Source organism: Schistocerca serialis, chromosome 7, assembly GCF_023864345.2.
Source record: "Schistocerca serialis cubense isolate TAMUIC-IGC-003099 chromosome 7, iqSchSeri2.2, whole genome shotgun sequence".
Classification (NCBI taxonomy): domain Eukaryota; kingdom Metazoa; phylum Arthropoda; class Insecta; order Orthoptera; family Acrididae; genus Schistocerca; species Schistocerca serialis.
The window spans coordinates 213,521,578-213,544,059 of record NC_064644.1 but is presented as its reverse complement, the minus strand read 5'-3'; the positions used below and the strand labels follow the sequence as shown (position 1 = coordinate 213,544,059).

The 22,482-nt window shown below is 39.4% G+C and overlaps 1 protein-coding gene across 2 annotated transcripts in view; it reads left to right on the top strand.

Annotated features, from left to right (window-relative positions):
• Positions 1–17,820: 17,820 nt before the first annotated feature.
• The window catches only part of LOC126412090 (nischarin), a 210,214-nt gene continuing 205,552 nt past the window's right edge, over positions 17,821–22,482 (top strand). For both annotated transcript variants that reach the window (XM_050081506.1, XM_050081507.1), the window contains exon 1: positions 17,821–18,481. In XM_050081506.1, the coding sequence (XP_049937463.1) occupies positions 18,041–18,481 (441 nt within the window). In that variant the 5' untranslated portion in view covers positions 17,821–18,040. The remainder of the gene's footprint in view (positions 18,482–22,482) is intronic.

The following is a 22,482-nucleotide window of genomic DNA, read 5'->3' as shown; positions in this document are numbered from 1 at the left end:
AGACACCTTGCAGAATACTTTTGGTAGCGATCACTAATTTGACAAATACTGGTACTTTAAGCTTAATTTTGGCCCAAGATCATGTGGTGTTAAGCAAGCTTGACAACCATCCATTCCATAATATAAGAACTGGGGATTATGTCATAAACATCACTGAGAAGGTGCCCCAAGAATTTTCAACGGTCCAGAGGAAACATTGCTTCGTGTCTCTATCTAATGTTCAGTAAATAACTGCTGAGAGTGAAATAGTCAACTGTACACATGATATATAATGCCATTAACTTGACAGTATTACATGCAGGTTCCATGTAAATCACAGAGAAGTACAAAAACGTAGAAAACGCATTGTATTGTCACAAAAGTACTGCATTCTAACCAATGGCACTATGGTCTCCTTGTGTCATTTAAACTTAAATGTGTTCCAGGGTAAAGTCAAGTGCCGGCATACCGTTTGGGAATGCTAGAGAAGAGAGGGCTGTGAAGAACACATCAGCCAACTGCACATGGACCAGCCCCTCTCTAGGATGACAACCTGACAGCAGCAGCCTTAACATGAAGAGGACATAAATACCACGCCACCTGGCAACGGCCCAGTTAAAGACTAGTCAATTCTATGAGTTCTACAGCAGTCAATTCAAGCATAACATCGAGACTAATCATTTTGCTTCTACTATGCAGCATACTGAAGGGATTTCTATTTTGTCTGTCACTTTTTGCCTGTGACACATCTGTATTTCACAAAGTTAAGTATTGTAATCATTTCCTTTTGTAACAAACTCCATTAATACAATTTGCTTGAATTGTTGTCTAGCGATCCGAGACAGCAGGTTTCCTAGGAACCCCATATTTGACGAGTGGAAAGGAGACAACAAAATGTAACCTCCAGTTTGAAAGACTAAGTGAGGTGATGCAAAGGTCAGTACACTGGACTCACTTTTGGGAGGACAATGGTTCAAATCTGCATCTGGCCATCCAAAATTAGGTTTTCCTTGATTTCTCTAAATTGCTTTAGGCAAATAGCAGAATGATTCCTTGGAAAAGGCACTGCTGATTTCCTTTCCTGTCCTTGAAACGGCCAGAGTGTGTGCTCCATCTCCAGCAACCTTATGTTGATGGGACTAATTTTCTTTCCTCCGTGTTTGAGGGTAATATGGAGATTGCTGTTGTGAGAGTTTAAAAGCTTCGAAACATGTTATTGTGACACTGTTTACCACAGGGCCTGCAATAAGAGGACCATTGGTGAAATGGAGGTAGGTCCTACTAAAAGTGCTATCAAAGATCTTAAATGTAGTTCATGGGCTGTGGCAGAAATTTCCAATAAAAGGTTGTGACGTTCTTCACCTGTCCTGATGAACACTTTGGTACATGTCGAACTGTGGCAAATAGGAAAAATACAAGAATCTCCATCTGCGTAATGGATGAAAATCCTAATCTTTAGTTCGATAGTGTAAAGCTGGGGTGAAAGTTCACAGGTTAACTTCTTATGTGTTTATTTCATGACCAAATGTCACTGTTGCATTACAAGCCAGCATGAGTAACTAGTTGTCAACCTAAACTTACAAATAAAAATCATCTTGCAGACAGCAATAGCAACCCAGATCTGGTTTATGTGAAAGCTCAGCAACTTTACCAACAGTTATGACACGTAACAATGATTAATGGCTGATGTCATCATTAGGGTTATATCATTGAGTACAGTGTGCTGAAGGCTTAGAAGAGGTGGCACATAAGCAAAGGGTGGCCACATGTGTATGTTGTGTAACAGTAAGCAGCATTTTCTGCAGGAACCATAATTAATACTTATACAGGACTCTGTATAGCGGAAGACTATCCTTTTTACAGATGAATCCTGGTTTTAGCTTGGGAAGAGGAAAAAAAAATGTGTTTCAGATTGAGGAGAGGGCAGAATGCATTATCAGCCTTCAAACGTCTGTAAAAGATATAACTCGAGATGTGAAAGTGTCCATGTCTGGTGTGTTGTATTCTTAGGCAAACAAGTTCCAAGTGGTAAAGTAACAGTTATACAGAGATGAAGTCCTTGAATTTTATCCCTGTCCTTATGCTGGTGCAAATGTGATTACTTACATTATTACAACAGTTGATCTCCTGGGAACACCTCTGCAAGAAAAGTGGCATTCACTTCCTAAGGAGCTCCCATATATACCCTTAAAGACATCCCACACCACTGAATGTGGTGCACTGCTGCTTGTGATATCTGTACCTTGTTTATGTTAATTTTCAACACCAAAATGACACATTTGTGTGCTGTCTATGTTCTGAGTTACAACATAACTCACCATATAGCATTGGCCAACAAGGCCTTTATCAAAAACACACACACACACACACACACACACACACCACACACACACACACACAAGATCACAGTCTCTGGTAGCTGAAGCCAGACTGGCAGTCTGGCATCAGATCACAGTCTCTGGCAGCTGATGCCAGACTGCCAGTCTGGCTTCAGCTACCAGAGACTGTGATCTCGTGTGTGTGAGTTGCGTTTGCATGAGAGAGACAGAGAGAGAGAGAGAGAGAGAGTATCCATTCTGTATTTTCCATTTTACAACATAACTCTTTATATGATCATTGTTTTCATATTTTGTTTAGCCTATATGTGCATTCTGTATTTTGGGTATGTTTTATCACATGTTCCACACGATTTGTCAGTTATATTTATATTTGTAATTTTTCCTTGATTTATAAAACCCAGTGTTAATATCATTGTTGGGGCCCCAATGAAACAGATAGAAGGCTGATTAAAAAGCTAATTATTGAAAACATTAAATGTGACAACATTAAGTACCCTCAAACATCTGCAGTTTTGAACACCTGCATAAAGCTTTCTCTCTGTTAGAAGAAAGGCAAAGTTAAAGTATAAATGTAAGGCTGACTACAGTTGACACTTTAGACTACAAAACATAATATTGGTGACTTATCATGCATATGTAAATCAGCTATACTTTTAGAATACGTTTCCCACTAGCCATTAGAAATGCAACACCAGGAAGGATAGCACATCATGAAATTTTACTTATTCTGTGTATAAGTACAGTAGAAAGAATATATGATTAAATTTGTTGGTAATTTAAGAGTATACAGGTGCAAAATTCAGTAGATAGGCCAGCCACATTTGGAAGCAACAGTGGCTCTGACCTGTCTTTGATGACAGGTATGGGTATGTAATTCCATGCTTCTTCAAATCAATGATGGAATGCATCAACTGTAGTGAGTGGCAGTCATGGCATGCCAGTTTCTTGGCAATCCATACTCAGTTGTCTTCAATGAGTGACAGATTTGGAGTGTGTTGGCTAAAGCAACAGTCAGCCATCCTTTGTATTGACGTAGGCGAGGACATCATGGGCAACATTTGGTCATGTGTTACCTTGTTGACAGAAAAGATCTCAGAGACCTCAAAAATACATCGCATCCGCCATTATTAATGTTGCAACTGCAATGGCTGCTGTTAAAACTATTGGCTGTGCAAACAGATATGATCATGTGATTCTTGAAGTTTTCCTGGCATACTTGCCACTGTCCAGCCAAAGTATTGTGGCAAGAAGTCAACATGATCTGGCTTCAATCCCTGAACTTAATAGAATAGAGATGGTTATGTTCTGCAGCCAGTGGCACTCCGTACTGTCATGCGCCCAGTGCTGGGCCAGGTCATTGTGACCGTGAGGAATGCAGCCTGGCAACATTCACTCTTCTCAGAGCCTCCCCACACAGATATGACCACTGTGAACTTATCTGAAAGGACAATATGGTGTCACTTCTGTTTCCAGTATAGTTGCCATGCTGACAGTCTATGGTGCCCCAGATGTCTGTACAGAAGTCTGTCTCCCTGCAAACAAGTCCATTTTTGGATATAAGACAGATGATGTGGATGTATGGTCAGCATGGCAAGTGAACAATATGCCTCTCCTCTCAGGTGTTAGTCACTTGGGGATGTTGAGATCCTGCATGGTACTGATTGTGACCCTCCTGAACCCATTGATACAGTCTCGTGACAGTTGTTTATCCTAATCAAAGCAAGCAGGAATATTGTGGGATGATAAATCACAGTCATGACAAGCTTATGATCCTGCCATTATTAAATTTTGGTGTGCTGGTAGATGTTTCTCCTTCTTACATAAAATGACACTGCCTTCTAACAAACCAACAGCATTCAAATGCGATTTCTGAATGAGTAACCCATGGCATAATCTTTCCTTACATACAGAATGTAGAGGTCATTACTCTTACGACATTGTGCAATTGTGGTAAAATGCTTATCATTTGCATATCCAAGCATATTGTACGTGTCATGCCATTTCAATATTTGTTGCACATCATCTTCAAGGTATTGCAATTTTAATGGCCAGAAGTTACATACTGATATTAAAGTCTTAAATAAGTGGGGTAAGTCTCACTTTGTCTCATGAGACATAAATGTGATTTGATAGGTGATCCACATACACAATTGTACATGTACCTTAACAAGAAAATTAACAGTTATTCTCCAATGCAAGAATGCAGGAACATTAGGTAAAGGAAGGTAACAAAAAGCACAAAATTTGCAAGAGAATGGCGAATAGAAAAATATGGATCAGAGAGGTTACATGTGTGTACTGCTAATATCATGAGATACTACATCACTTAGAAGATTTGCAAATGTAAATGTCATCTTCAATGAAAACTGCATACAAATTAAAAGACTGCATGTAGAATGTTATAAGCTTCTAGCCCTTGCTTTCACAGAATCAACTTTAAAAAATAACTGTGACAATTCAAACATATATAATTTATATCCAATACTTTGCTCATTAATGCAATGAATTATGCAAAAAAAATCTGTTTATGGGCATTACAATTCGCAGTGCACTTCTGGAAAGCACCACAGTATTCTGTGTGCACACAGAATATTTTAATATTATCCGATAAGGAGTTCTGTACATCAGTTTCAGTTTGTTAATGTCTGATGATTGTCCTGTAATCTGAAAACTGGATCAAAAATAAACAAATATTGAAGAATATCATCAATTTGTTTTTCATTGTTAATACCCTGTCACTTGCAAATTATGCGTATAAAAATGATAAAAGAAATCTCTGTTGGATATTTTAGATAATCTGCAACCATACCAGTGAAAAGAAATTTTTCAGTTAAACGAAACATGTCAGAAATTTTGGTTACTTTGAGATAACACTATGATATCCATTGCACCTTAAGAGAGACTAAAACCAACACAAATACAATGAAATAGAGGAATGTGTAACCTTTGGCTGTGTAATGTTATAAGAAGATGTGTTGTACTAAAAAATAGCAGATCAAATGAAGGGCTTACCAATAGTGGTACAAGTCCATTACCTCCACTTTTCTGCCTATAATGCATCTGAAATCAATGATCCAAACAAACAGAAAGAAAGGTTCATCTCTAGCAAGAAGCCGTATGCTTGAATATTTCTGGTATCCCAACTGCAGATTTTTCAGTGCTCTTTTAACTTTAGGACTCTGTATCTCAAAATGAACAAAAATGGACTTGTACCACTATTGAAATAAGCCCTTCAAATAAGAAACTGAAAAAAGTTTAGAACATCATAAAAAATGAAATAAAATACACAAAGCCTGCACAGAATATTTATGTATTTGCTCTTTGACCTTTGAGTCCAACAGTACAGGACATCTCAGACACATTATGTATATAATTTGTAAATACACAAAACATATACAATCTTGGTGCCTACCATAGTGATGACATGTTAAGTTGCAGACAGGCTCAATTAAAAGAATTTACACATAAGATTTCAGCCACAGCCTTTGTCACAAAAAGAGAAACACACACCATTCATTCACACAAACAAGTACACATCATGCAAATATGACTGCCAACTCTGGCAGCTCGGGCCAGAATCCTGTGGGATGGAAGCAGCAATCTGGAGGGGGCAGAGGGGGGGAAGGGATAACATTGGGTGGAGAGAGAAGTGATCTGGTGGAGTGTGCAGGGATTAGAATGCCAACATGTGTAGCATCAGGAGATTGTGGGACAGGGAAGTGAGGAAAATGGAGCAAACAGAGGAGAGGGGAAAGAAAGGCTGGTGCATTGGCAGTGTGTGGTAAACAAAGAGGGTGAGAATTGGAAGGAGGTGACAGGACAGAGGGGTGGAAACTGTTGGGTGGGGAGTGTCTGACAGTATGTTACCATAGGCTGAGGCCAGAATAATTACGGAAGTGAAGAATGTATTATAAGGCTAAGGCTCATCTGTGTGGTTCAGAAAAGCTGGTGGTGGAGGGGAGGATCCACATGACTCTGGTAGTGAAGCAGCCATTGAAATCAAGTTCAGCTACATTTTGTCCCAAAGGGTGGTCTACTTTGCTCTTGGCCAAAGTTTTACAGTGGCCGTTCATCCTGGTGGACATCTGGTTGGTAGTCATACCAATATAAAAAGCTTTGCATTGATTGCAGCAGAGCTGGCAAATGGCATCTGCTTTCACAGGTGACCCGGCCCTGGATGGGATAGGATAAACCTTTGACAGGACTGGAATATGAAGTGCTGGGTGTGTGGAAGGGGCAGGTCTTGTACCAAGGTTTTCCACAGGGATGTGATTCTTGTGGCAAGGCATTGTGATTTGGAGTGGCATAGGGATGGACTAGGATGTTGTGGAGGTTCGATGGGCAATGGAACACCACTTTAGGAGGGGTGGTAAGGATCTCAGGTAGGATGTCCCTCAGTTCAGGGCATGATAATAGGTAACCAAAGCCTTGGTGAAGGACATGGTTCAGTTGTTCAAGTCCGGGGTGGTAATGGGTGACGATGAGGACATACGCCTTACTAACTTTATTCTAGCACACAACTGCTTCTTCTTTTAGGGGAAGGTATGCAAAAAAATCCACAGCACAGCCATGGGCACCCATATGGCACCCTTCTATGTCAACCTGTTTATAGGCCATCTAGAGGAGACCTTCCTAGCCACCCAAACTGCCAAACCCCAAGTCTGGTTCAGATTAGTTGATATCTTCATGATCTTGACTCTGGGCCAAGACACCCTATCTTCATTCTCTCAATATCACAATATCTTCTCTCCCATCCACTTCACCTGGTCCTTGTCAGTCCAGTGTGTCACATTCCTAGACATTGACCTTATTCTCTCTAATGGCTCCATCCGCACCTCTGTCCATATTAGACCCACCAAACACTGGCAGTACCTGCATTTTGACAGCTGTCACCCCTTTCACACCAAAAAAATCCCTCCCATATAGCCTGGCTACCCAGGGATGGTGTATCTGTAGTGACAGAAACTCCCTTGCTCAGCGTGATGAGGGTCTCACCAAGACATTCACAGACAGGCACTATCCCCCAGACCTGGTGCACAAACAGATCTCCCATGTCATTTCTCCTCTCCCACCACCCCCAAAACCAGACACAAAGGAGTATCTCTTCGTCACCCAGTACCACCCTGGACTGGAAAAACTGAACTACATCCCTCATCAGTGCTTTGATTACCTGTCATCATGCCTTGAAATGAGGGACATTCTATCTGAGATACTTCCCCTCCTAAAGAGGTTTTCCATTGCCCACCCAACCTCCACTCCATCCTAGTTCATCTCTATGCCACTTCCAATCCCAACCCCTTGCCACAAGGACCGTATCCCTGTGGAAGACCCAGGTGCAAAACCTGCCCAATCCATCCCCCCCCCCCCCCCCAGCACTTCCTATTCCAGTCCTGTCACAGGTTTATCCTAGCCCATCAGGGGCCAGACCACCTGTGAAAGCAGCCATGTCATTTACCAGCTCTGCTGTAATCATTGCACAGCTTTTTATGTTGGTGGGCCACTTCCAAACTGTGGCCAAGAGCAAGATAGACCAACATGTGGCACAACATGCAGCTGAACATAACACACTTGATTTCAATGGCAGCTTCCCTACTCGAGCCATATGCGTCCTTCGCTCCACCACCAGCTTCTCTGAACTGCGCAGATGGGAGTTATCCTTACAATACATTCTCCGCTCCCATAGTTATCCCAGCCTTAACCTATGGTAACATACTGTCCCCCTGCCATCCACCCAACAGTTTCCACCCCTCTGTCTTATCATCTCCTCCCCATCTCATCTCCACCCCTGTTTACTTGTAGCCATTTGCCAATGTATATGCCCATTTCTCCCCACTCCCCCCCCCTTTTTTGTCCCTTTTTTACCCACCTCTCTGCCCCACAACCTCTTGACACTGTGCCTGTTGGCAGTCTTGTCCCTGCACACTCCACCAGACAGTGTTCGTGTCTCTCCCCAACGGTACACTCCTATCTCTTCCCCTTCCCCTCCCCCACCCCCTCCAGATTGCTGCTGGCATTTTTAAAATTTTTTTTAACTGATGAAGGCTGTGGCTGGAAGCTATATGTGAGAGTTTTGTAATTGTGCCTGTCTGCAACTTGACCAACTGGACATGTCTTCTTTACAGTAAGTAGCATCTCTCTTCTCCTACATTGCTGCAACATAAAATTGGTGAGTAATAGTAAAATTGATGAGCAGCTGAAGAAAAAGCTGTTTACAAAAAGTAATGAGCAGCTGAAGAAAAAGCTGTTTACAAAAAGAAAATCAAAATCAACAACTGTGAGCCCAAAAAGCATTTACCAGCAAACACAACTTTTTCAGAAAAATTGTGGAGTGATCTTTGTTACGGCATAAAACAAAAGATGAGGGTAACATTGTTTATTCCCCTAGGTTTGCTGGACATCTGTAATCATTCAATGTCCAATTTTGTTTGGTATATGGATAATTTAGAATTTTTTCAGCAACTAATCTTAACAATAGTGAATTTGGTTGGTACAAGATGGCTGACTTTGAATTATAAGAGCATGCAATGGAGCACCACTTGTTTGTTGTTTCAACCAATTAATGCCAGCTTTCCCGAACATTCACACTCAGCAATATTGTTATTTGTATGCTGATATTAGATTAAGATATGTGATTTCAAACAGATGAATTCAGCCACCTTTTATGATATGGTAAAAATATACAGCCCACAAAAGAGGAAACTGAAACACGAGACAAGGCAGAATCGAATGCTGGTGATAATGAATTTGCTGATGTGGGCATTGAGAATGTTGATATTTCAGCAAATGAAATGGGATCTAATGCTGGGAACAAGGAAATTAGTCCAACCTCTAGCTTTATGCCGGGGTGGTTCCTTTGAAAGGGCACGGCCGATTTCCTTCCCAATCCTTCCCTAACCCGAGCTTGCGCTCCGTCTCTAATGACCTCGTTGTCGACGGGACGTTAAACACTAACCACCACCACCACCAACCTCTAGCCCAACACAAGACTGCTATGCTGTCTTGTGGCATAGGTTAGAGGAAATGTAGAAAGCAATTGCTGAATAACTCTCATTATAGGTAAATAAAGAGCATGAAGCCAACTGTCAAATGAATTGCATAATGAAATGTCCACTAAACATAATGATCTGTCATCTAATCCAACAAACTTAACAAATAATGTATCAACTTTAACATTACAACAAAACAAAATGTTAATCAATTATAATAAATATAATACAAATTATTAAATTTATAAATAATGAAATAAATTATATTATTATAAAATAAATTATAAATGAAATTAAAATAAATTACTAAGTATAATTTAAATTATAATAAATTTAACCTTACAATAAAATGACATGTCATCTAAATTTGACAAATCTGTCAGCACAGCAAAGTGCCTTGACAAGTGAAATTACAACATTGAAAACTGCATGTCAAAATATACCTGCTGCAATACAAGAATTATTTGATGAATGCAAATAAAGGAATCTGTTAGTAATCTAGATATAAAAGTAATGTAATGGGATAGATAAAAAATCTACTCGCCAAGCAGCAGCAGGAGAACATACATACAAAAAAATAAGTTTTACACGTGCAAGCTTTCAGAGCCAGTAGCTCCTTCTTTTGGCAGATGGGATGAAGGGGAAGAAAGAAGGGTGAGAAGAAAGGAACTGGAGAAGTTTAGGAAAAGGGGTAGTGTTTGGAAAAGTCACCCAGAACTCTGGCTCAGGGGAGACTTGCCATATGGGATGAGAAGGAAAGACTGATTGTTAGGGACTGCACCATATCAGATCTGAAATCCTGAGAGCTTAAAGGTGGATGACAGGGTAATGTGCAAGACAGAGATTACCACTAAAACATTGTGCATGAGTTAATAAGGATGAAAAGCTAAGTGCATTGTACATAACATATTTGGGAAGGGGACAGTGAAAACTAGACATGTCAGAAAATTAAAGATGTAGAAAACTACAATGGAGTGAAGAAAGAAGTAGTTACTGTGAGTAAAATCTGAGACAGAAGGAATTAATGTAAATTGAGGCCAGGTGGGTAGCAAAACCAAGCACATGTTGTAGTACTAGCATCTACCTGTGGAGTTCTGAGAATCTGTTGTCTGGAGGAAGAATCCAGACAGCACATGTAGTGAAATACACACTGAGGTCACAACTGCCATGCTGTAGAGCATGCTCTGCAACAGGATAGTGTGTATCACCAGTATACACTCTCTGCCTATTGATTATTTCCATAATTATAGACATAAAAGTAAATTATTTTGCTATTGAGCAAGGGACAAAGATAAAAATTGATAAAAATTCAGTTTGATAGACAAAGAAAAGTTTTTATAAAGAATTTTACAAATGAGTCTCAAGTAAGAAAACAAATACAAATGAAAGAACAGATTCAAAACTACCATGTGTTGTTGAGCAAAGTCACTGAGGTGTCATCACAGGGGGGCACTTTGGGAGAAGTATTTAACACAGAATTAAACCAAATTAAAACTGCACTAAGCTAAAATGTACTGCAGTGACTACATACTGTCATGTCACCAGATAGTAACATCCAACAATCAGTGATTAAGCAGGAAGTAAATGTTACACCACCACCTGTTGATGGGAAACGTGATGAAAATAATAGTCCTATATCAGATGAGGGAAGGTATAGTAATGATATAAACTGATATAAATCACACAGGTATGTCACCTAACCATGTACCACGTTGGGTGGGGACGGTACCTCTGTTGCCAACTATTGTGTTAGGTGAGAGCTTATTAAATCACAGACAATTTCAACTTTATTGCCCCTGACAAAAAAGGTATTCATCCTGTCATTTTCATCACCTCATTTAATGGCATGTCACCAAGGTTGTGGACAGATCAGCAAAAGATCCACTTCACTATAGGCTTTGTTCAGGGAGAAGCCGCCCTTTGGGCAGCCAAGACCAGTGAAAACTGTCGAACTTAGAAACAGTTTGAGAAGGAATTCTTATCAGTTAACTGGTCCAGTTGTGTGCAGGAAAGGCTCCATTAGGAAATATTTAATGGTAGGCAAGGAAGTCTACACAAGTATTATGAGAAGTACCTGAATAAGACATGGTGTTAGGATGAGCTTGTAACACATAGGGATATTCAGCAAATATTAAATACAAAATTGGCCCTGGACCTAAGGGGAAAATTAGTCTATGTTCCAGAGACCAATCTTGAGCACTTCACATTTACATTAGCAACGACAATAACAATGATGAGTTGGCTCAGTCCTGTCCACCACATACACAATCTTGCAATCACAGGAAAGACAAGAGATGATGTGTCAATTTTGTGATGCATCCAGTGTCACCCCTGCTGCATAGTGCACAGGCAAATTTTAATAGGAAGAGAAGAAACGATAACAGATATCACCGTGGCTACTGTGGTAATGGTAATAGGTACCAGCAGAACGACAACAGTAACAGTAGGTGGAATCCTCAAATGGGGAACCATAGTCAACCAACATGAGCAATAGTAACACTCAGGAAGGACTTGTGCATGACCTTATGACTGAAGTGCTAGTGGTGCAATGTTAATGTTGCTTTAACGAGCGGTGCTGTTTCTCTATGGTTTGTCTTAACTTCCATTTTTCAGATGCTTCTGTTTTTATTTGCATCCTGTGTGTGCATTAATGTTGTATGACATTGAGTGTAAACTATTACATATTTAAATAAACACTCTACAAACAGACTTATAATAGAGCTTCATTTAGTGTGCCTGATTACAGGTTGTGGGTCCAGGTGCATATGCTAGCTTTTCAGTATACTGGCTGATGATATTGTGAGTGACAGCAGACTAGACGTTACAGGGAGCAGTGTCTCATGAAATGGCACTTGAACACTGTGTACTGCAGCACTCTGTACTTGGCCCTCTGCTCTTTTTAATATTTGTCAATGACTTAAGTGATGGCCATACCCTGCTCTTTACAGATGATACAACACTAATGACTAAGGGTAGAAATTCACTTGAGGCACTAAAGGATACTGAAATTTTGTTCGAAGTAGCCAAAAAGTGGTTCAAAGCAAACAAAATGAAATTTCATGAAGATAAAACCCAGAAAATAGTATGCAGCCTTGGTGACTGTGGACTCGTATCAATTGTTGATTGTGTCAAACTCCTGGGAATCACAACTGACAATAAGCTGACATGGACCAAACACACTGCACATGCATGTTCTAAGCTCACAAGAGTGATTTATCTCCTCAAGAAGCTCAAATGTCTGATAACAAATCAGTACCTAATCAAAATATGTTATACACTGTTCCACAGCCACATCACATATGGTTGCTGATGTAGGGACACTCTTTAGGAAGTAAAAACATATTGGTTCTGCAAAAGAATGCTGTAAGAACAATATCTTCCAACAAGAAATTTGACCACTGTAGACCCATTTTTGAGCTGTTGGAAGTAATGACAATCTCGTCCATATAAAAGAAAATCAAGGATTCTTCTGCAAGAGACAAGAGATTTTCAACTACGACACACAAAATAAGGCTGACATTGATGTTGCAAGCGGTCACACAAGTAAGATGCTGGACAGTTATCCGACAGTGTTCAACCACCTACTACCAGATGTTCGAACATTGCCACTGAGGATGATCAGAGCTAGAATGAAGTGCTTGATCTAGCAAAGGCCACTGTATTCTGTAAATGAATTTTTCTCTACAAGTGGAGTTGTAGACTGGTCAACATGATACCATCATATGAGAAACCGCAAACTGACTTAGTCTTAGGAGTGATTTTAATATGTAATAGCTAAGATGTGATGCAATCTGTCTGGCCATGGCTGGTGAAAGAAGTTGACTTTGTAATAGTTGTAGAAATAAAGTAGTAGTAGTATGCATACTTATGCTGATTTGTTTTTGTATTATAATGCTTGTGTAATCTTAACCTGTAACACTGATACAGTCTATTCAGGTTTGACTGGTGAATAACATAGCTATGGTAATAATTCCAGACTTTAACCCTAAGTCACAACATCTAATGTTTTATTGCAAAACTTCAAGCAATCTATTATGATAAAATGGCTTACCTAAATCTCATGACAAACAAATCAATTCTTTCGTATTAATAAACTGTAACTGCTTACCATGAAGCATTCTTTGCGAAAAATTAACATTGAGCCCCAAATGTTATAACATTGAATGGTGCTTTCAAAATCTGTGACAGACATTATCTGTGTCATTCCAGGGGGCAGTGTAGAGAATCATTATACTTTGCTCTGCCAGAGACAGAGCTTGAAAAAAAATTTATCTCTATGTCATGATTTAATGCTTTTGATTGTATCATTTTACTTCTTTATTTTAATTTAATTTCTTTTTTTAAGAAAAAGTGAAGAATGATAAGTCTTCTTCTTTCCACTGTTATTGTTCTGACCACCATGCTTTATGTTCTGTAATCTTACTTGAATAATAATGAATACAAGTTTAACTATGTTTTTATTCTCTAGTAATATGATTGATCCTTTTTACTACTATTGTATAAAGATTGTGTAAATGGTTCAACACCATCAGCATGCTATCGTTATGAAGTTTCATTTCTACAAGTCAATCCTGTAGTTAAATATTTTTTACAAAGTACAATTATCACCGTTATTTTCATGCAAATCATTTCATTGGATTGAAACTAAACTTTAAGACGGTCTTGTGTCACCAAACTTTTCTGCTCTCCAACAATGACTTCTGGGTCCAATGGATCATTTATAAGAAGATAATAGCTATTTAATCCATCAACAGGGTTAGACATAGCAGAAGAACTTGAATATAGTTCATTAATTCTGAAAGTTAGGTTTTCAAGACTTTAGTATGCTATCAATGTGGTGCAACCTTGTGTCACAATCTTTTTACTTCTAATACCAAAACCTGTTTAAAAAATCCCCATTGGTTGAAACAAAGCCAATGTTGCAAATGCTTTTTTTCTAGTAAACATCTTCTGTCTGGATTTTGGAGCATCCAACATACTTCAAAATACTGGAAGGATGGTCGGAGTCATAGTGATAGCTCAGAGTGGGATATGAATAGTAACTGCATTTGTAATGGTGTGTTGCGGAATGTTGTCAGGATTTTATAAGATGGACTTGTGGCTTTCAATTAGGATACTAGTGTGGATCTGGACATGATGAACATTCCAATCTGTGTGGAAATAGTCTGGATTGGTCTGATGTGTAGTATCAAATCTGGAGAAAGATGGGTATTGTGTGTTAAATGTAAGTTTACTGATTTCAGTAAGGTTGAGCAAGGAGCAGAGGAAGCCACCATGACCCAATATAGACCACAACTGGGTGAGGATCCATGCGCAGAGAACAAGCCATGCTGCTGGAATCCTAAACTGCACTTCTTGTTCTTGCAAAAGTAGAAGTCACACGCGGAAAGAAAAATAGCTTAAATGTTGTTCATAAATGAAACTGTCTCGTATATTGACATGTTTAATATAGAACTTAATTGCAGCAATTAAAAGCACTTTGGAAGAAAAGGGAACAGTACTAAGCACAGTGAAGCACAACAAAGTAACACTGCAGTCAACAATGACTACCTCACGCAGTACTGTCAGTTAAGTAACTTGGCTGTAGCCAAAAACAATTGCCTACTGGTTGTATCCTTCAGGTGTCTACCAACTTCTACTGATTCAGGATGAAGGAGCAGAGTGGCCAACTTGTAGCTGATCACTCCCCGTTGGAACCAGGATCTCTACTGTAGTTTGCCTCGCAAGATTTGGGGAAGCATTAATGGTATCAGGGATTGTATCTGTGTCATATCATGTGAAAGCAGGGTCAAGGACACCCTATGAAATTTTGAAGGGAGAGGGGGCTGGACCTGGTGGTATGGAGTATTTTTGTATTTTAGAAGATGAATGATGGCTTGTAAATAGCCACAAGGAAGTTCCAGTTCTGAATGTTAAAAACATACATAATACCGACTTTTAAATAATTTTCTTGAAAGAGAAACACTTGGCTGTACAATGCTTTCTCCTTTCCCTAGGAGTGGGAGGGGAAGGGGCGGGGGGGAGTTGGGAAGAACTTGAACCGAGGTATGGGCAGGGGTGCAGATTTCATGGCAATTGAGGATGTCAATAAAAATGATGCCACTACTGTTCTGCTGTTTCTCAGACTGGCTGGTTAGAGTGCATGTAGATAGTTGCAAGGATTAAAGTGTGTTCTGGAAAAAAGTTAGTGAAGATGAGGTGCTCAGTTGGATTATTTGGAAGGGGTAGGTGGGTAGAAGAAAGAGTCATTTCAAAGACGACAATAATAACTCTGTAGAGGCTTTGTGATTGTCAATACAGCGTAAGGTGTAAGGAAAACACGTATGGAATGATGTGATTGGAGGAAGGCATTGCTAAGTAGGAGTTGCCTACACGGATTTCTTCTTTTCTGAGGTTATGAGTAAGGAAGCGTTATTTAAGTGGACGGAATATTTTGGTACAGGATACTATACATCTGCTGCACCATTTCAGTGTGTTAGATGCTAGAGGTTATGTTTGAATGAGTACAGTATTTAGATCGTAAAAGAAGTGGGCTTGACTTTCTCATAGGTGACGTGTGTATTGAGATGGAAGATGTGCAGGCACCAAGAGTTTTTGTTGTAGGAACTGATAGTTTCAAAAGAGTTAATATTTCAGAGTACTAAGGTGACAAAACGGATGATATCTTCAATGGTGGGTAGCTGACACAGACAGTTATGGTATTTAGTAGCTTACCAACAGTTTGTATGGGGTCAGTGAGACCTGGATTTTGTGAGGGGGTGGTTATTGCTGTTGTTGCTTCTTTCAAACAATCGGCTAGTCTCCTAGCCTGCCAATCAGGAAATTTAATCATAAATTGTCAAGTGATATGTTGATTTTGTATACTACACTGAAATGCCAAAGAAACTGGTATAGGAATGCATATTCGAATACAGGGATATGTTAACAGGCAGAATATGGCACTGTGATTGGCAACTACTATATAAGACAAGAAGTGTGCGGCACAGTTGTTAAATCAGTTACTGCTGTTACAATGGCAGGCTATCAAGATTTAAGTGAGTTTGAACGCAATATTATAGTCGGCGCATGAGTGCAGAATATCTGAGGTACTGATATGGTGCGGACTTTCCCGTATGACCATTTTACAAGTGTAACATGAATATCATGAATCCGGTAAAACATCAAATCTCTGAAATCGCTGAGGCTGGAAAAAGATCATCCAAGAATGGGACCAATGACAACTGAAGAGAATTGTTCAACATGACCGAAGTGCAAGCCTTCTGCAAATTGCTGCAGATTTCATTGCTGGGCCATCAACAAGTGTCAGCATGCGAACCATTCAATGAAACATCATTGATATGTGCTTTTGGAGCTGGACACCCACTTGTGTATCCTTGATGACTGCATGACAGAAAGCTTTATGCTTTGCCTAGCCCCAACTACACCGACATTGGACTGTTAATGACAGGAAACATGTTGCCTTGTCAGACGAATCTTGTTTTAAATTGTATGGAGCAGATGGACATATACAAGTGTGGAGACAACCTCACGAGTCCATGGACCTGCATGTCAGCAGGGGACTGTCCAAGCTAGTGGAGGCTCTGTAATGGTGTGGGGTGTGTGCATTTGGGGTGATGTTGGACCACTGATACGCCTAGATACGACTCTGACTGGTGACGTATGTAAGCATCCTGTCTGATCACCTGCATCCATTCATGTCCATTGTGCATTCCGACGGACTTGGGCAATTCCAGCAGGACAATGCGACACCCTATACGTCCACATTTGCTACAGAGTGGCTCCAGGAACACTCTTCTGAGTTACAACACTTCTGCTGGCCACCAAACTCCCCAGACGTGAACATTATTTAGCATATCTGGGATCTCTTGTAGCGTGCTGTTCAGAAGCGATCTCCACCCCCTCTTACTCTAACGGGTTTATGGGCAGCCCTGCAGAGTTCATGGTGTAAGTTCCTTCCAGCATTACTTCAGCCATTAGTCGAGCCCATGCCACCTCGAATTACGGCACTTCTGCGTGCTCGCGGGGCCCCATACGATATTTGGCAGGTGTACCAGTTTCTTTGGCTCTTCAGTGTATATGTAGAAAGATTATTGATGCGGACTGCTTCAAATTCCTTTGTTAAAGAGGTCGTGTTGGGGACGATGACGTGGCGTGGAGCTGGAAATATCTATTAAATGATGTAGTCTACGCAAAAAGACTGATCCCCTCCACGGATACTAATCGGAAAAATTATGTGTTACCACATGTGCGGAGTTACGAATGCAAGATCTCACTGAATCGATCATTGCAATTAAATTGAAAAAAAATTGCATGCAAAGTGATGATATTTCCGTTAAAACGATTCTTTTTTTAAAATAAATTTCAGTTGTATTCAAAGGATAATTTTTCACTCGAATGACGTGAAATCACGGATAACTCATTACGCTGCACGGTTGCCCCACGGCCGTGGTTGCCCACATCTGAAAGCGCTCGTGCAAAGAACTCTGAGTGTATTAACATCCTAGAGTTGGCGATCGTGTCAAAACAAGTGATGACGTTTGTTCTGATGTGAGCGTAAACAACTTTCTTGTTGATGTGCAAATGTCAGAGGAATACATGTAAGCTATGTTGGATATGACAGTGGATGTCCAGAAGAGTTGTAATCGTATGTTAAGTGAAATACTGTAATTTTGCCCTTCGTGGTATTGCAACGCTGTTGTAACGAATGAAATCGGTGATTACGATAAAGTATCTACGATGGCCTGTTTTCTATTGAACGGTTGCAAAACAACTGTAAAGATCCCGTATGTTGAGCAGACAGAGAATTACACTGTTTACCACATTAATATCAAAGTAGGGGACATTGAGTGGAAAGTTCAACACAGATACAACGATTTTGTGGAATTGCATGAAAAGCTTGTTACTGACAACGGGGTAGCGAAGGACATTTTGCCACCGAAGAAAGTAATTGGGAATAGAGACCCAGCTTTTATAGAAAAGAGGAGAGATGGCCTAGAGAAGTACTTGACAACAGTTATTCATTTTCTACAGAAAGCAATGCCCAGGGAACTTGCGTTGTTTCTTGATTTTCATCTTTATGACATTTTATTTCTTCTCCAGAACATGGCCTTACAGTTTTTCATTGAAGGAGACACATTACTGCAGAATTCGAGGCATTACACCTTCTCACCTTTACAGGTAAAAAAATAATGCAACACTCCATTTATTTGAATATAAAGCAGAGGTTTACGAAAATATAAGTTGCGTAATTTAAAGATGGGGAAAATAGATAGAAATTGCATTTTTAAGAGCTGCAGTGCCGAAACCTCTCAATACTACTGTCTACTAAGCATTGAATCTGTCTGTTGCTTGCTATAAATCAAATAACCTCATTGTGACGATTAACCCCAAGTATGCTCAAACAGTTCATTTTTGTGTGTTCTCGCCAACTTTACTAATAAAAACCTGGACAACAATTATTTTTGACAAAGACACATTCTTTTTAGCACTACAGTGGCAAAAATGCCGATAATTTTACATAAAACTGTAACATACGTCCAGGTTTTTCCATTGTTTGTCATAGCGCACCTATGATACATTACAGGTATCTCTTCATACATGTACAAAATTTACAAATTGGAGTTGGATTGGACAGGAGTGATGCACAGGAAATCAGCTGTGGACTTTACACTGCAACCGTCCCAACTTGAACCTTTAGCAATTAAGGAACTACGGAAAACTGATGACTGGATGGATGGACTTAGTTTGGAATCCCATTCCTTTAAAAGAAGAGTCCAGTGCATAATACTGAGCCATCTGACATGGCATTGTTTTTGGAAAAAAAAAAACAGCAAATGATGTCACATATATTAAAAGACTACAAACAGCCTTCATCATGCACAAGATTTATTTTCCTGGAACACCTTAACTTTATTCTATTGTGCTTCCGAACATATACACATGAACTCCAGACAACAATACTTAAGTAATAACACTTTACTACTTTTCTTATATGAGATCCATTTTGTTGTGTTAATGCATATGCAGTTGCATCTGGAAAACACACACACACACACACACACACACACACACACACACAGCGATGTATCTTGATAAGCCGACACATTCACTTAAACTGAGTAAACATTTCTGACGTAGAAATATTTTTGTTTATGGAAGTTGAGTGCGAGCAAGAGCAAGGTAGTGGCAGAGGAGGTGAGTTTGACACCCACACTGCGTAACATCATACTAGAAGGAGGGCAGATTGAATGTGTGAAAAGTTTTAGTTTTCTGGGTATTGTCATATCAAGTCATGGAAGTGCCAAACTAGAAATTTTAAACAGAGTAGCAAAAGAATCCATATTCTTTCACCAAGTATGAAACTGAATCTGGGACAAGGGACAAGGGAGTCCCTACAAGAGCTAAACAGACCACATATAAAATCTATCTCCTGCCAATGTCATATAGTGTGGAGGCCTGTATAATTAATAAGAGAGAATAGGGTCAAATACAAGTATGTGAAATGAAGTTTGTTAGATCGGCTCTACGTAAAACCAGGAGAGACGCGTCGGGAATAAGTATGTAGGGAGAGAGTTGCACCTGACCGCGACCATGGAGGAAAGACTGAATGCTGTGAGACTGAAGTGTTTAGGTCATGTGAAGCAAAGGCATCTAACTCAAACCTAACGTCAGTATTTGGAGAGGGAGGTACCAGGAAAAAGATCAATTGGGTGGCCTAGGAAGAGGTGGGCAGACAAAGGTCTCAAAAGGAGGGAAGTAACGTGAAATGCAGTGGACAGAGGAAAGCTATTCCAGGACAGAAATCAGTGGAGGCTTATTGTTCAAAAAGTTCTTGCCTAGCACATTGGACGAAATCCTGATGATGATGACGACGACATTAACAAACCACATCTCCAAGAGTATAGAAAGAATGGAAAGCATGAAAAAAATTACAAAAAATATTAAAAGGTTTTTAACATTGCTGTAAAACTTTTTTCCTCCTTCAACCTCTTGATGTATGCTGACAATGCATTATAAAATATGACATTGTGTGGCTCATATGCCGTGGGTTTTAGTAGTTCTTGCTTGCTCTGCGTAAGGGGATGCAGTTGTGTGCCGTGTAGTTATGATAGTTGCTGTGATTTTGTAGATCATCTAGTTTAGATCTGATCATCAATATATATTTGTTTACGTATAGAAATATCTGGTGTGCCCTTGTAGAGCTGTGTTACATGACTCAAATAGCACTATCGTGTTATGTATAAATTTTGTTGAAGCAACTATTAGTTTTATCCCAGAATACTACTGTATAATATACGATGGACTGGAAGTACTCAAACTGTACGGCTTTGCATATCATGAAATGATTGCCATGGCAAAATCTGCTGAATTGGGTATATGGAAAAGTTTCATTACTTGGTCTTAAAATTTATAATTTGATCTCTAACAGTTTTGTAGATTGTATGTTTCTTGTTTCTGTGCCCCCAACACCCCATCATCAGTTTAAGATACTGATATTAATTCATTTTCCATAGAATACAATTTTTTTTCCTAGCATTTTCAACTTATTGCTAGTGTGCTGTGAATGTGTGGACTTGATCAGTAAATATACACATGAAAGATCCTTTGCACTGCACACTATAATCCAGGTCATCTGTGAAGTGCATGATCATAGCTGCCACGTCTGAAGTCTATAGGTAATTTATGTATTGGGATACATGAGAGGGCCTACCACACTACCTTTTGGTGCACCTACTTTGGCTTCCTTTACTTCAAATGCCAGTCTGCCTTTAAATTAAATCAGTTGATGTTAGTCCACAATACGTGCTTTTGTGGCTATGATTTGAACCACATTACTTTTCTACCCATCAAATACTTCCACTTTGTCTAAAAGAATTGTTACTAACAGAATCAAAAACTTCAGAAAGATATGAGGTGATCCCTACAGTACTTTTGTTATTTTCTGGGTTTCAAATTATTAAATCTGTATAAGACACAATTACTGTCTTTGTGCTTCTACTTGTTTGAAAGCCATGTTTTCTACTATTGAGTAATTTGTGACTGTTTATGTTTTGGTGACTTCCTGTTTAATTAATCTCTTAAAGAAGACTTCGAAGCATGATGAGAGGAATCAGTAGTTTTCAACCGAGTACCTGTTGGTGCTCTTGAATAATGCTATAACTTTTGAAATATGTAGTCTCTGAGGAAACAGTACATCCGTAAACTGTACATTAGCTATGTGTACCAAAGGTTTTTCTAACCTGTAAAGCAAATTTGGTTCTGAGTGACAGCAGCACTACTTTTAAGCCTGGTGACGTTTTACATTTGCACATGTGCTGCTTCCTGTACACTACCTGGAACTACCGCCAAACTACAAACTGGTCTTGAATTTATCTGTGCTATCAACATACTCACTGTGGCCTATTATAATTAGCAGGTTGTCTACATTCTGACCCTTCCAGTAATAAAGATGACATCTATGATGGTTTTTTGCAGCCTCATGCAAATGTAGAGTTCCAATATGATTTACGTTCAGTGCTAAGTTTCTTTGTTTCATTCTTGGCAGTTTGTTATCTGTGAAACATGGTGATAGTTCGAAAATCTGCTCCAATCAACAAATTTTGTGGGTGGTTTTTGCCTATTTAATCTTGAACTATACATCACACCAAGGAAAGTAAACCTGAAGATTGTCTTGAACACAATAGTTCTTTATAGTGTGTTGGACTATTTAAGTGGGTGTACTATTGTTATCCTCTATAATGAGAAGCCGCTTACACAGACAGTGAAAATGGAAATACTGTTTAACTTTGTAACCTGCCTCATATGTAATCACTTGGAAGGGGCATTGATCACTGTGGCTAACCACATGTTTTTCTCAGTTTACCACCCAGGGGCGGTAATTCTCTCAACTAATCAATTAACTGTTGCCTAAAGTTTCACTAGAATGCTTGAGAATCACAGTGCAGTACTTTTGCCATGTGTTTACAACACAAGCAGATATTTGATGTGTTATTTGTGTTGTTCATGGAAGTGTCATGCATTTCTCTCTGTAGCTCTTCTTCATACAGCTGTTTTTGGAAGTATTTGTTTATATTTATGTGTTGACCTTCCATAAATCTACACGACATTACTTTTTATTCAAATAGAATTTTCTGTACAACACTGGTGATTTCCGTGCGGTTAGTGACGCTAACAATCGC